A 14,078-nucleotide genomic window follows, 5' to 3' on the forward strand; every position below is an offset into this window, starting at 1 on the left:
AGTGGAGAGGGCCTGCTTTGTGCGGGCTGGGCCGGTTTGAGTGAGGAAGATGGGTCGAACCCGGCCTTGAAGGTTGGATGAGCCATGATTGTTATATGTATCAGGTGTGTGGGCCTCTACATCATGGGTCTTGGGCTGTGGTCAAGCCTCTGGTCCGGGGTGGAGGAATTCAGCGGTCATCAAAGTGATATTTAGAATTTCATTTTTATTAATAAAGTAAATAATTTTTAAAAATACTTTTAACTTTTAATAAATCGATTCAATATCAATAATGGATGGTAGAAAATTATTATGATTATTAAAAAATAATATTTTATTAGAATTTTTTTTATTGAAAAACCTACTGTCAATGTTGACGGTTGAGAATGACAAATATAAAATTGTCCTCCTTGCAAATTGCTTCATTAAATTGCTTGTTAAATTGCGGTTCCGCACGGCACTTATTAAATTGCTTCATCTTTGCAGCCGGTCGATCTCTCTCTCTCGCTGGCTGCCTCAAAATCCCCCATCCTCACATAGTTCTTTTCATAAGATAGCATGGATTCTACGGTTAACGTTCCCAGATGGAAACCAAATCAAAGCCCTGCAGGTAACCCTCCTCAAAACAAGCCTACAGCAACACAAGTCAACGAGTTGGAGGTTCAAAGCATTGCTTCTGAGGAAGATGACAACTCGCTTAGAGTGGAATCTGTCCGATTCCCATTTAACATTAGCTTTGCTAGTGATACTCATGATAGTCATCATCTTCCTTTTGCTTCTTCACCATCTCTGAAAAAGATTGAGATGGAAGCAGCTACAACTGTTGTTGGGCTAATAAATGATGAGAAACAGCTGCAATTTTCATCCAAGGACAGGAACAACGATGGCATTTTCTGCACATGGAAGGACTTACGGGTTACAGTCGGTGATGGAAAAAATAGCCGCCGGGGAATCCTGCAAGGGCTGACAGGGTATGCTCAGCCGGGGGAGGTGTTGTGTGTGATGGGACCTTCCGGCTGCGGCAAGTCCACTCTTCTGGATGCGCTGGCAGGTGCTATGAATATAATCATAATCATAATCAATTTCGTACCATAATTTTTATTTTCTTATTATGGATTATATATATCTTTTCATGTGGAAATGACACTTGGAACGGTTTATTAATTGCAGGGAGATTAAGTTCCAACACACAGCAAACTGGGGAGATCCTAATTAATGGTCGGAAGGAGACACTTGCCTTCGGAACTTCGGTAAGAAACGCAATCTAATAGAAATTTAATTTATTATTATTTAATTCAAACATGATAGGTCTAAGACATTTACTCTCTTATCTTTTTTCAGTAGAATTTATTACTCCTTTTATATCTTATCGTATTATGCATTGGAAATATTCCTACTTCAACATTTAATTTATTCTCATATATATATTTTTAGTGAAATTTGGAGAAAATATTTATCAACAAATATTTCTATAACCCAACATTATTTTGATAAATTGTTTCAAATGCATATTAAATTTAAAAATTATTTGTATTTTTATATTATTTAAATAAAAAAATTATTTTTTTCATCTGTAAGATAGAGCATAATTAATAAATTTATTAATTTATATTTTCATAAAATTTAATTTCGTTAAAATTTAAAATTTTTGCATAAAAAATATAAAATAAATGACCGAAATACTTTTTTAAAATACAACGCCTTAATCCCTAAAATTTAATTTCTATAAATTTATAAATTCATCAAATCGAATATATAAAATTACATATACAAATTAAAGTACAAATAGAAATACTCAAATTCAAAATCAATTCCACAGACAAATTTTAAACTCAACAAATATAATAAAAAATAAAAAATTATTTTTAAATTTTAATATAATTAACAATTCGATCACTCTATTTTTAAAATTAAATACTTAAATCTCTATATTTTATAACCATTCAAATTAGTCTATCCATTCGTCCATTAATTTGTTAGTTGAATGTTTTAAAAGTAAGTTAATGGCGAGAGTACTTTTTTCTTTCTCAAAATCATCCTTTCCTGTTTTTATTCCAAATTGACTTTTCCCTTTCCTTTATTTTCTTAGACTTTCTATGGAAAAAATAAATTTCTCCATCCTTATACTATTTATTCTCAATCACCAAACCCTAGTTCTAAAAAATCTTTGCTCTCATTTTTTATTTCTGTATATTGAATCGAAAATCTCCATGGATGTATCTCTCATGGCGGATATGAAAATCTCCATATATGTTTCTATGCCGGTTTGCAAATTTGCTTTATATCGACAAAATTGCATCTCGAACAGCAACCAGCTCTCTCCACCATATTTCTCCAAATCTCAGTCGTTATTTTGAATGCATTAGTTCTTCCCCTATTCATTAAATCCATCTCATGTAAAACCCATGTTGATCTAATGCTTCCAGTCTACAAGGCAACCAGTTGCAGGTTCACCATTAATAAGAATGGGAGCCTCTGGTAGATGCCAGCCTCGTTGGATGGACAAAAAGCTCAGTTGTTTTATCATTAAGCTTGTAAACTCTTTTCCCGTCCTTGTCATGGAAGCTTATGGACCCAATAATAGCATCCCTTAAGTTAACTTGGCCTCTCATCAAATTCTCCCAACTTGGTGAGAGAGCATCTTCAAAGCCAACCTATGCAAGAAAAGAACGAACAATATATTTCTGTTACTGATGATTTGAATTGTAGTTATTTTGAGGGATTGAGATGTATTATAAAATTATAATTGAAGGACTAAATGTTTAAAATTTGTTGAATTTGATAAAATTATATAATTTATATTTCTTTAACATCTCAAAATTAAATAGGGGTAATAAAGATTTTTCTATCTATATAACAACAAACTTCTAGAAAAATTAGACGGAAGGACTACTTGTTTAATGTAATAAAAATATAGAGATTTAAGTGTTCGATTTTAAAAATAAGAAAGTCGATTTATTAATCATGTTAAAATTTAAAAACTATAATATAATTTAAAATTTAAAGACTATAATATAATTTATCTTAATAAAAATAAAAATATATAAAATTTAAATTATTAAAAATAAAAAAAAAATAAAACTCAATAGAAGTTTTTGTGATGCTGCTAGCCGTCGTTTACTCCTCACCGTTCCTACTCAAGTTGTCTGCTGCTCGAGTTGGTTGCTAATTGTTCCCGCTGCTTACCACTCGATGTGCCATATACTAAAATGATTTTTTTATTACTAAGTCGATTACTCCATATGGTAAAATGATTTTTTTATATACAAATTTTATAGTTTTGGGCATGGGTTAGAAATGAATAATGAAGAGAGCGGTGAAAGTTGATGAAAGAAATTTGAGAATATGAAAGGTAAAGGAAATTTTTATTAGGAAAAATTATTACTTAGTCATATGGTACGGAAAAATCAATAGTTGGTCTCTCAATTTTAAAAAATATATTAAAATATTTTTAATATTTTAAAAAGTCTATTGATAATTATTTCGTTAATTTTAGCCTTTAAATATTATAAAAAAATCTAAAATATCCTTAATACGTACGGATTAATTAGTAACTTTTTAATAATTTGATAAAACAATTAATAAATTTTTTAAAATTATAGAAACTAAATAGTAAAATATTTAACGATAAAATTATCGGAGAGATTAATTAGGAGACCTTTTAAAATGTTAAGAACGTTTTAATGTATTTTTTAAAATTAAAAAATTAATTAGTGAGTTTCGTCATGAACTAAATAGTAATTTTTTTCTTTTTATTATTGATAAGGATATATTTAATATTATATTTTAATCTCTTTTCTATTTTTATCTAATTGACTTAATATAAATTTTAAATATTATTTTTAGTTATTGACTGCTAAGAGTACGTGATTAATTGAAAAAAAAATCAATCATATTTGACTCTTAATTAAAATATAAAAACTTAATTAAATAAATAAAATGATTACATATTCATTGGTGCATCATCCACTACAAGCAATTTATGAGCATAATGTCATTACAAGAAATTTAAAAAATAATACAATTTAATAATGGTATTTCAGATGATTGTTAAACGGTTAATAATTTATTTTATAATTTTTTTTTTCATAATTTTGATCAGCACTATTGTTATTTTTTTACTTTTCTTTGTTTTTTCACTTTGTTGACAAAAGAAATTGAAAACCTGAGGAGTGGGGCTTGATTTTTGTCTGGTGTAGCAGTAACTCTATGATTATCATGTTTGTAGGCGTATGTGACTCAAGATGATACTCTAATGACAACATTGACAGTAAGAGAAGCTGTGTACTATTCGGCACAGCTTCAACTACCAGACTCCATGTTAACATCTGAGAAGAAAGAAAGAGCCGAGATGACAATCAGGGAGATGGGTTTGCAAGACTCCGTCGACACTAGAATCGGTGGGTGGAGCTCTAAAGGCCTTAGCGGTGGACAAAAGAGAAGAGTTAGCATTTGCATTGAAATCTTAACTCGCCCAAAGCTTTTGTTTCTTGATGAGCCAACCAGTGGACTAGACAGTGCAGCATCTTACCATGTAATGAAACGTATTCTAAGGCTTGCTAAGCAAGATGGAAGAACTGTTATTACTTCAATTCATCAACCTAGCAGTGAAGTTTTTGAGCTATTCCACAATCTTTGCCTCCTCTCTTATGGCAAAACAGTCTACTTTGGTCCCGTTTCAATGGCGGAACAGGTACTTTTCATTTACTGGAATGATAATTGCCTTCTTGGGCAGTTGATAAATTCGTTTTGTTTGCAGTTTTTTTCTTCGAATGGCTTCCCTTGCCCTTCTCTTAGGAACCCATCAGATCACTACCTCAGGACCATAAACAAGGACTTTGAATTCGATGCGGTGAGCATTTCTTTCCTATCTCAATTCCTCTTGATATTTGGCTGCTTAATTTGATTGCTGTTTAACAATCAGGACATTGAACAAGGAGATGGTGGTTCCATAAGCACAGAAGAAGCTATTAACGTTCTTGTCAAATCATACCAATCATCAGAGATTTTCAAGCAAGTTCAACAGCAAGTGGCTTATATTTGCGAAAGGGTACCGATCGAGAGTTTTTTGTTTAATGGGTTGAAATTAATTGATTGTATTCTAAAAAATGTTTCTCTTCTTGGTTTGAAGAGAGGAGGAATGCTAGAGAAGAAAGGAAGCCAGGCAAGCTTCATTACTCAATGCATTGTTCTTACTAAGAGATCATTCGTGAACATGTATCGCGACCTAGGCTACTACTGGCTTCGCCTAGCAATCTACATTGCTTTGTGCTTATGTGTAGGGACTATCTTCCACGACATTGGCCTCACGTATGGTTCAATCCAGGTACATATAAATAGCTTAGTTCTACTGCATCAAATTCAGGAGCGGTTCTTACATACTTGTTAAATTTTCAAGGCAAGAGGCTCAATGCTCATGTTCGTCGCCGCGTTCTTGACTTTCATGGCAATTGGTGGATTCCCTTCTTTTGTGGAGGATATGAAGGTTAGTCAGCAGTCCAACAAATTGAACCTTTTGTGACCAATGCGAATTTTAAGGATTTTAGTGGCGATTTTTATCCTCACTATGCAACCTGCTCTTGTAATGATCTTGCCGAGACAAGCCACCTAACTTCACTAAATTTAATTTCCTTTTTCTAAATTCAGATTTTCGGACGAGAAAGATTAAATGGGCACTATGGTGTTGGCGCATTCGTTGTTGGCAACACATTTTCTTCCATTCCTTACCTGCTAATAATCTCTTTAATCCCAGGAGCCATAGCTTATTACCTGGTTGGCCTGCAAAGGAGTTTTGAACACTTCGCCTACTTTGCACTGCTACTCTTTGCATGCATGATGCTAGTTGAAAGCCTAATGATGACAGTTGCAAGTATAGTGCCAGATTTTCTGATGGGTATCATCACAGGAGCTGGAATTCAAGGAGTGATGATGCTAAATGGAGGTTTCTTTCGCTTGCCTGACGATCTTCCCAAGCCTTTTTGGAGGTACCCCATGTACTACATTGCATTCCACAAGTATGCAAATCAAGGATTCTACAAGAATGAGTTTGAAGGATTGACGTTTCCTAATAATCAAGCTGGAGGGTCGCCTACCATTACTGGCGAAGAAATCTTGCGAAACATTTGGCAAGTGGAGATGGGCTACTCGAAATGGGTTGATATTGGTATCTTGTTTGGGATGGTGGTTGTTTATCGGCTTATGTTCTTGGGAATCATAAAAATTGTTGAAAAAGTTAAGCCAATCATCAAAGCTGTTATGTCTGTTCCTCCAGCACAAGTCAGCTCAGATACTTGAGAATTGAGAATCCCTCTCCATCACTTGAAGTTACGAAGAATATTTGAAAATAACTCCAGAGATCTATAGGGTTGGTAATTTAGGTTAGAGAAATTCCCCAAGGTTGATAATTTTATAAGGTTAATTTTATGTATCGATGTTGAAATTAGCAGATACTGATAGCTAATTGCCACATCAAATTTCATATGATAGAGTAAAAACATGAAAAATTGTAGAGATTCTATGATTTCATGGAATTATGTTACTTTAAATTGTAAACATCCGATGATAATTAAATTAATATATACTTATGAATATAATTATTAAAAAAGATTGCTTGATATATATTTATATTTTTTGAAATGATAATTAAAGATCCGAAATATAGAACCTGAAAACTTTTTAGATTTATTCAAATACACTTACCACCATATTAAGTTTCTGAATAATTGATATTTATAATTGCTTGATATTTATGATAGCTTTTTTTTTAAATTGACTTTTAATTTGTATGGTATGCTTTTATATAAAATTATTTATACGAAATCATAATGTAAACTTTATCGATTACGGATTGATTTATTTTTTATTTTTTTATATTATTTAATATTTAAAATTTATGAATTTAATTAAAAATAAAAAATATTAAAATATTTTACATTAAAAAATAGACTAGAAATCTCTTATTAAAAAAATATGGACTTATATCAATCTCTTGGTTGTCTCTTATGAATAATGTGAAATTTTGAGAAATTTTAAGAAATTTTTAGCTTTTATGGTAAAATTAAATGATAAAATGATCGAGTAAAAAAAATTAGAAGGGTAATAATATTAATTACAAAAATATAGACTCAATTAGTAAATATGGTAAAAAATTAGGGATCTTATTGTAATTCGCCATTTATTTTAAAAGCAGCATCCCACACTCCTTTCTTCTTCTAGAAACAACAAACGGGAACCAGTTACCAGAGATATGGAGGAAGAAGAGCATGAGGTGTACGGAGGAGAGATTCCGGACATGGAAGGTGATATGGACCCTCACAACGCCGACGTCGACATGTCTGCCGCCGATGAAGACGCCGTCAAGGTCCTAATTTTTTCTGTTTTGGTTTCAATTGTTTATAGAGAGAATAAAACCCTAGTGATTTATCGATCTTCGAGGTTTCTACACGAAGAGCTATTTACTTAGCTTTCTTGCATAATATTACAATTAATACCATTTGTTTACGGGGGCAATGGTGCAGGAGCTGGATGAGATGAAGAAGAGGTTGAAGGAGATGGAAGAGGAAGCGGCGGCTCTCCGTGAGATGCAAGCTAAGGTTGAGAAAGAGATGGGCGCTGTTCAAGGTTTTGACTCTTTTTCTTATATCTTCTACTAGGAGTTTTGTCTTTCCGGAGGAATTTGATCTATGTTACATATCTTTTCTTTGTTTGTTTTCCGAGAAATTTTGATGGTCAAAAGGAGTCTTATGGGTTGGCTATTTTTATTTGCTTCTGCTACTTGTGGTGGTTTAGAAATCGACACATCTGGATTATTAATCTTGTTTCCCTGTAATTTACTTAGAAAACGATGTTTAGCCCTACGGTCAAGAATGATATGCATTTATCTTGGTGCTTAAGAAAGTGATGAATAGCATCAAGAAGAGACACTACACAAATGCTATAAGAGGGATTGCATTAGAAGTTTCATTATCTGGTCTTCCCCCCCGCCCCCTTCTTAAACAAGCTTGGTAGTTTTTGGTGATAATACACTTCCTTCATATTCTGAAAATGAGTGTTTTGAGAATTTCAGCAAACATCACTTTGGAGCTCTCAGAAAGTCAGACTACTTGTTAAAAATGTTTTCTTCTAAATGTTCCAAAAAATGTACTTCTAAACGTGCTTTTGGTATAGAGAGAATATTTCCTTTGTTCTTGGTAAGAAAATATTTCCTTTTAAATGTGCTTTTGGCATGCATTTCCTTATTAACCATAGGTGTCTCAGAAAAATACCTACCTCTTTTTATGGTATACTGTGTGATTTTTCACTGTTTTGAGGAATTTAACCAGATCGGTTTTTTATGTCTTGCTTATTTCAGTGAATGACAATTTTTTGAAGCAACTTTTTACTTAATTTTCTTTCATGCCTTGGTCTTCACATTTATGATTTAGACAAGCTGTTATGGTGGATTATCATTTGATTTGTGCTTGTAACCTTGTACTGTATCTTTCTTCTTACTTAGAATAAGATGCTTGAATTTTTGTTACAATCAAACGTCTTATTCTTATTTGACTTCTCTTCTAGTTTTATATTCAAGTCACACTCATAATTTAACCTTTTTCCCTGTTCGGAAGTTTAAATTCACATTACTGTTGTAATTTGCACGCTGTCATTTCATTCACAGATCCAGCTAGTGCAGCTGCTAACCAAGCAAATAGGGAGGAAGTGGATTCTCGTTCTGTATTTGTGGGCAATGTGAGAAAATGGAAAACCTCTTCTCCTTTTTTCTGCCACCTGTTAACTACCTACTGTGTCTATAAATGCTAGTTTCCTGTAAGCTTGTTTTTATTCCTAGCTGTGCTCTTAGAGTTGCATAATATTGTGTATTAACCAAAATTTCTTTTCTACATATCTGAGACTGAGTTCTTGTTTTAACCTGGTCAGTTAAGGAAAGTAGTAGGCCTGTTTTTCCATTGGTCTTGCTAAATTTCTTTTGAAGTACCATGCATGCCATTCACTATTTTGCATTTCTTTATGTAGCTACTTCATAAATTTATGTATTTCAAATTTGCTTCCTATTTCCCACCCTTTTCTTTACATAACCTTAGAAGTTAATACATTGTGCATGATTTCATATTTAATATCCTTCTTTCATTCTGTAAATTAAGCTTCATTATTCGAATGTGCATTGTATATTGGATATGCATGCTTATGGAACTACAGGTTTCTGGTTGTAAAATACAGTTTTCGTCCTGGCTAGAAAATAGTGATCACCTTTGGGAATATTTCTTCATCTGGGTTATTGTAATAGACTTGTTGACTAACCCCCATGCTGAAAATCATTTTACATAATCTTAATTGATATTCTGTTACCTTTCTCTTGTCCATTGAGGTATTTTTATTATATAAAACATCTCCAGAAAATGCCCTTTCGTTAAACTAATCTATTTGGGAAAGAGTAGACAACTTGTATAATTCTTTTATAGGAAGTGTTCAAACGCCTTATTTGTTGAAGAACAGGCATACCTCCTTTCTATATTTATATTAATCAGCAGTGGTGGGCAATCTCATGGAAACCAGAGATTGCCATGGCTCCACTATGTTTTCATTGATTGTTTTAGTGTCTAGTTATTAATAAAATTTTAACATTTTGTAGTTGACATTTAAGATAATGTTGTCTGGTAAGTTCTTTCTGCCTCTTTTATGACCACCACACTAATATTATAAAAAAATTGGCTGGTCTATCCCTTTCAAGTGTGAAATTTCTGGACTATAGAAATTTTTATTATGCTTTGCATTTCAAAAACCTTGTGAATGATAGAAATGTAAACCATGAAAGTCATAAAAATGTGAAAAACCTAATTCGATTTTACTTTGAGGGTCTGAAATTTATCTGTTATAGCAGGTTTTGTTAATGTTTTCTTTCGTTTCACACGTTTATCTTTAACTGTTTTATCTTGTTATGCATTGAAAGACAAAGTACATGCACATCAAATGCAGTCTGTAATTTAGTAGTACATAAGTATTCCAAATCTCAACAGCCCTTTCTATCCACCCAAAACCTCAGAGAGAAAAAGAAATAATAAAAAGAAAGAAAGAAAGAAACTTTCCTCCTGGCAGTGGATTTGTTTTACTGTTTTGAATTATTATTTACTTTAATTTGCTTGCTTTTTCTGTTGATGTGCCTTCTTACCATTCGAAATCATGGTTTGACTTTACGTCTCACTATGATCGCAGGATTCTCCTTATTCTTCAAGTTCTCTGTTTGTTAGCGCTGGAATAGTTGTACTGTCTTTTGGGGATGGGCCAGTGTCAATTTTGTGTTAAATAAGCTTGTATTATGAGAGATTAAAAAGTCCTGCATGTTAATAGACAAAAGAAATGAAAACAAAGTTGTTGAAGAAAATGAGTAGAAGATATGATAAATGTTGCTTGAAAAAAAAAAAGAGCGGAAAAAGAAAAAGGAATGCAGAACATTTGAAAGGGCCAAAAAAAAAAAAAGAAGAAAAGAAATTCAGAAAAAATAATACAAAAGGAAGATTTTGGAACAGAAAAAAAAGGAAAAAAAAAGAGATGGAAAGATGAGAGAGAGAGGAGTCCAACTTGAAGAATAATGCAAATCTATTCCAAGGGAAATTGTTTGAAAAAAGCAAGCTAAATGCCTATTGGAGTTGCTGAATTGATGTAGTTTGTAATTGAGATGCTTCAACCATTATGTTATGTGAGAATGGAAGTCAATCCGTTTGAAGAGCAGAGGCAAGTCAGAATATGCAATCTAAGTTGCAGACTGCAGAGCCTCGTCACTGCTGTTGGTAGTTGGTGCTTCCGAAATATGTGGTCATTAAGCAGAAGTGGTGAAGGGTGTAAGATTGTTGCTTCTTTCAGTGTCTTAATCTCTTGACTTCTAGTTACTTTTATCCAAAGTGTTGGAACTTGGAAATGTTTGACAAATGTGTGTTATAATATTTCTAGTGAACTTACAAGAGTTATTAAGATTCTAAATAGCATATTTTGTCTTGGTCATTTTATTATCTACTTTAAACACTTCTTGGACTTGTTATTTCTCATCAGTTGTTCCTAAAAGGCTGCTCAAATCCTTGGGAGTTTGCTATATGAATTATCGTTTTACTTAATCTCAAGAAGAAAGCATTTTAAAGCTTGTAAATGATCCAAGCTAGACAAATTTAGACATGTGACATGGCAATATATTATCTACTTTTCCTTCTTACATTAACTTTGAGAACCTGCATTTTTGAATGGGATAATATGTCTTCCCCCCGCCCCTTTTTATAGAAAAAGCATTTTCACTGTATAATTTAATTAGCTTATTGCTGAAAACACTATATGTCCTCTCATCTTAATTTTCTGGAAATGTTTTCCATGATAAAATCCACTTAAATTGCTGCGGTATTCATTTGTCAAAGTACCTTTAGATGTCTTAGCTTTTCCTCTTTTGATTTATAGACGAAATATTCTATACATAAAAACCTTTATTACTTCCATTTAATTTAGAATTTCTAAACTTCATCTGTTGTAGTTTTTCTTATATGTGTGTGTGTGTGTGTTTGTGTGTGTGTGTACACACACACACTTCTGTGTTTGCTTCTATTTGAATGATTTATATGTATTTTCATGAACTAGTGTTCTCAAGTCCTGTGTTGATGATCATTTGAGCGGTGTAGGCTGTAAGCATTTGGGAACTTTGTTTTACTAGACGAGAGAATAATGGGTTCATGTGAGCCAGTTTTCAGTGCTTGAAGTTGGAGCGGAAATGGAGGTGAAAAAAGCTACTTGAAAGAAAGGACATATCACATAAGACAAGGCTAAGACATATGGACTGTGGCTTACACTGAATTGTTGAGTATTAAGGTTTTGTTTGAGTTGAGGATGTAGTCTTCGCCATAAACTGCAGAATGCTCAGTTGCCAGTTCTTTTCCCATTATGCAGATGGAGATGCACATCAACCGCCACTTAAAGTGTCTAGTCAGATGGGAGAAATGAAATACTGCAGTGCCTTTTTTTCTTAGAAAGGGTGAAAGAAAAGAGGAGGTAGAGAAGGGTGAACTTTGTTACTGTGGAGAGGAAAAAGCTAAATTTGAGATGACCTTGTGGCAAAATTCTATTCTAGGTCTATATTTGAAAAAGGACTGGCAGTGGGATAATTTGGTGGTACACAAGAATGGTTTTGTGTCTGCTATTTAGAAAATGATAGATATGGTTGAATAATGAAAGTATGCCTGTTTTGATAGAAAATTTTGGCAGATTCATGTCGCTTTTATGCACCATTGCTTTTGGTGATTTGAAATTGAATCAGGCCAGCGTGCGTTTCGAAATTTGAATTGTGAACTCAAAAACATCTTGCACATGAAAATAAGTGGTGCAAAAAAGATTAAACAAGCTGGATTAGAGACTATACAATATCCACAATTTTTTAGGAGCAGTTGGTGGAAAGAGGAAAATGTAGAACATTATTGCTTGTGTCAAAACTGAACAATAAAACTAGGATTTTTTTTTCCCAATCCAATGCAGCCATTTGATTTCAGCTAAAACATTATTCTTTCTTTGAATAATGTTTTCCTTTTTGGGTATATGATGTATTATGCATGTGGATAAGAAACCTTGTCCGAAAAATTATAGCAGAAAGAATCTTGGTAAAACATATTTCAATGAGCTGTTTGCTACCATAAATCTGTTTATCTGATCTAGATCTTATAAATTTATCTTTGATGCCTTGCTGATTGAAATTTGGCATGCAAACATTATGATGAATTTATCATGCAGGTTGATTATGCATGCACACCAGAAGAAGTTCAACAACACTTTCAGTCTTGTGGAACAGTTAACAGGGTTACTATTTTGACAGACAAGTATGGCCAGCCAAAGGGTTTTGCTTATGTGGAATTCCTTGAAGTAGAAGCTGTACAAGAGGCTTTGGTTCTGAATGAATCTGAATTACATGGGCGTCAATTGAAGGCAAGTCTTTCTTTTATCAGAGAAAAATTAGCAAGTTTATGGATTATTGTTATTAGGAAATTACCACGAGATCCATTTTTGCTTTTTGATTTCATACGGTGTATGCCTTTCAGGTTTTGCCCAAAAGGACCAATGTTCCTGGAATGAAGCAATATCGACCGAGGCGATTCAATCCTTACATGGGTCACCGGTTTAGGAGGCCATATGTCCCTCCCTATTTCTATTCTCCATATGGATATGGGTATGTATTTTTGCTCTTATCCTACGTTTAGTCTTTTTTTTTTAAATATTCATACCATCACCTTTTCTTATCTGTGTTTTTTGCCACCCCTATCTGCAGGAAGGTTCCTAGATTCAGAAGGCCAATGCGATATATGCCTTATTACTAGATAACTGTTAAGGGGCAGTGAAGTTCACCAGGTGGATGCGTCTGTTCTGAACACTTGAGTTTCTATTTATGATCTTTGAGAAGAAAACAGAGATTTTATTGGGATAATGACGATTGCTGCTAATATTCATAATTAACGATGTTATAAGACGAACGATGTTTAATTGATAGGTTGTTGCTGCTGGCAAACTTTTCTTAATCGAGTTTATTAGCCTTTGAAATAATAAGATAAAGTTGGATGGAGATCTCTTCAATGAAGGGTGCATTCTGCTTTTAGATGTTTCCATTGGCCCTTGGACGATTGCGGTGAGTTTCTTTCCTTTTTTGAAAAAAATAAATTTAGAATGAAATAGTTCATTAACTTAAATAGGAAGTGTATACGCCAGCAACTCTTGGATGATTTACCATCCAGCTAGTAATAGAGTTGAGGGATTAAACACTTGAATGGTGCAACCATGGAGTATGAAACGTGAGGTTTGATGATCAGATAATAACGTGCCTTGTCACAGGTCTTTTGGGCTTGTTAAATATGCCATATAATTAAAAATTGGAAATTTCTTTATTATAAAAAAATGGAAAATTTAGGTGTACGACTTGGTTCACTATAGATTATTGAAGTGTTTTTTTATGGAAGTATTTATTTGTTTGTACTTGGAGGTGCCACGAATATTTTTTAAAAAGATTATACTTAGAATGCCACAAATAACTAGAATGCCTTAAATCGTTGAGGTAACCTGCCACCGGTCACCGACAAGGGCTGGGCTGG

The 14,078-nt window shown here is 33.1% G+C and overlaps 2 protein-coding genes across 2 annotated transcripts; both read left to right on the forward strand.

Moving 5' to 3' along the window:
- The first annotated feature begins 428 nt into the window (after positions 1-428).
- On the forward strand, positions 429-6,491 carry LOC110627393 (ABC transporter G family member 1). Its single transcript, XM_021773684.2, has 8 exons — positions 429-1,030; positions 1,150-1,229; positions 4,208-4,672; positions 4,739-4,831; positions 4,904-5,029; positions 5,111-5,305; positions 5,378-5,464; positions 5,626-6,491. The coding sequence occupies exons 1-8, from the start codon at positions 538-540 to the stop codon at positions 6,271-6,273; spliced, it is 2,187 nt and encodes a 728-aa protein (XP_021629376.1). The 5' UTR covers positions 429-537; the 3' UTR covers positions 6,274-6,491.
- Positions 6,492-7,193: 702 nt separating this feature from the next.
- Positions 7,194-13,610, forward strand: LOC110628145 (polyadenylate-binding protein 2). The gene is made up of 6 exons (XM_021774658.2): positions 7,194-7,339; positions 7,497-7,599; positions 8,636-8,706; positions 12,733-12,924; positions 13,038-13,165; positions 13,265-13,610. Exons 1-6 carry the CDS (start codon positions 7,226-7,228, stop codon positions 13,311-13,313), a joined length of 657 nt encoding a protein of 218 aa, XP_021630350.1. The 5' UTR covers positions 7,194-7,225; the 3' UTR covers positions 13,314-13,610.
- The last annotated feature ends 468 nt before the right edge of the window (positions 13,611-14,078 follow it).

This window comes from Manihot esculenta, chromosome 12, assembly GCF_001659605.2.
Source record: "Manihot esculenta cultivar AM560-2 chromosome 12, M.esculenta_v8, whole genome shotgun sequence".
In the NCBI taxonomy this organism is placed as follows: Eukaryota; Viridiplantae; Streptophyta; class Magnoliopsida; order Malpighiales; family Euphorbiaceae; genus Manihot; species Manihot esculenta.

Bases quoted from the DNA above. Each gene is read 5' to 3' on its own strand.
- LOC110627393 (XM_021773684.2), top strand. From the start codon at position 538: ATGGATTCTACGGTTAACGTTCCCAGATGGAAACCAAATCAAAGCCCT. The intron at 1,031-1,149 runs GTGCTATGAATA...TATTAATTGCAG, and splicing joins TCTTCTGGATGCGCTGGCAG to GGAGATTAAGTTCCAACACA. The intron at 4,673-4,738 runs GTACTTTTCATT...TTTTGTTTGCAG, and splicing joins CCGTTTCAATGGCGGAACAG to TTTTTTTCTTCGAATGGCTT.
- LOC110628145 (XM_021774658.2), top strand. From the start codon at position 7,226: ATGGAGGAAGAAGAGCATGAGGTGTACGGAGGAGAGATTCCGGACATG. The intron at 7,340-7,496 runs GTCCTAATTTTT...GCAATGGTGCAG, and splicing joins CCGATGAAGACGCCGTCAAG to GAGCTGGATGAGATGAAGAA. The intron at 8,707-12,732 runs GTGAGAAAATGG...TTTATCATGCAG, and splicing joins GTTCTGTATTTGTGGGCAAT to GTTGATTATGCATGCACACC.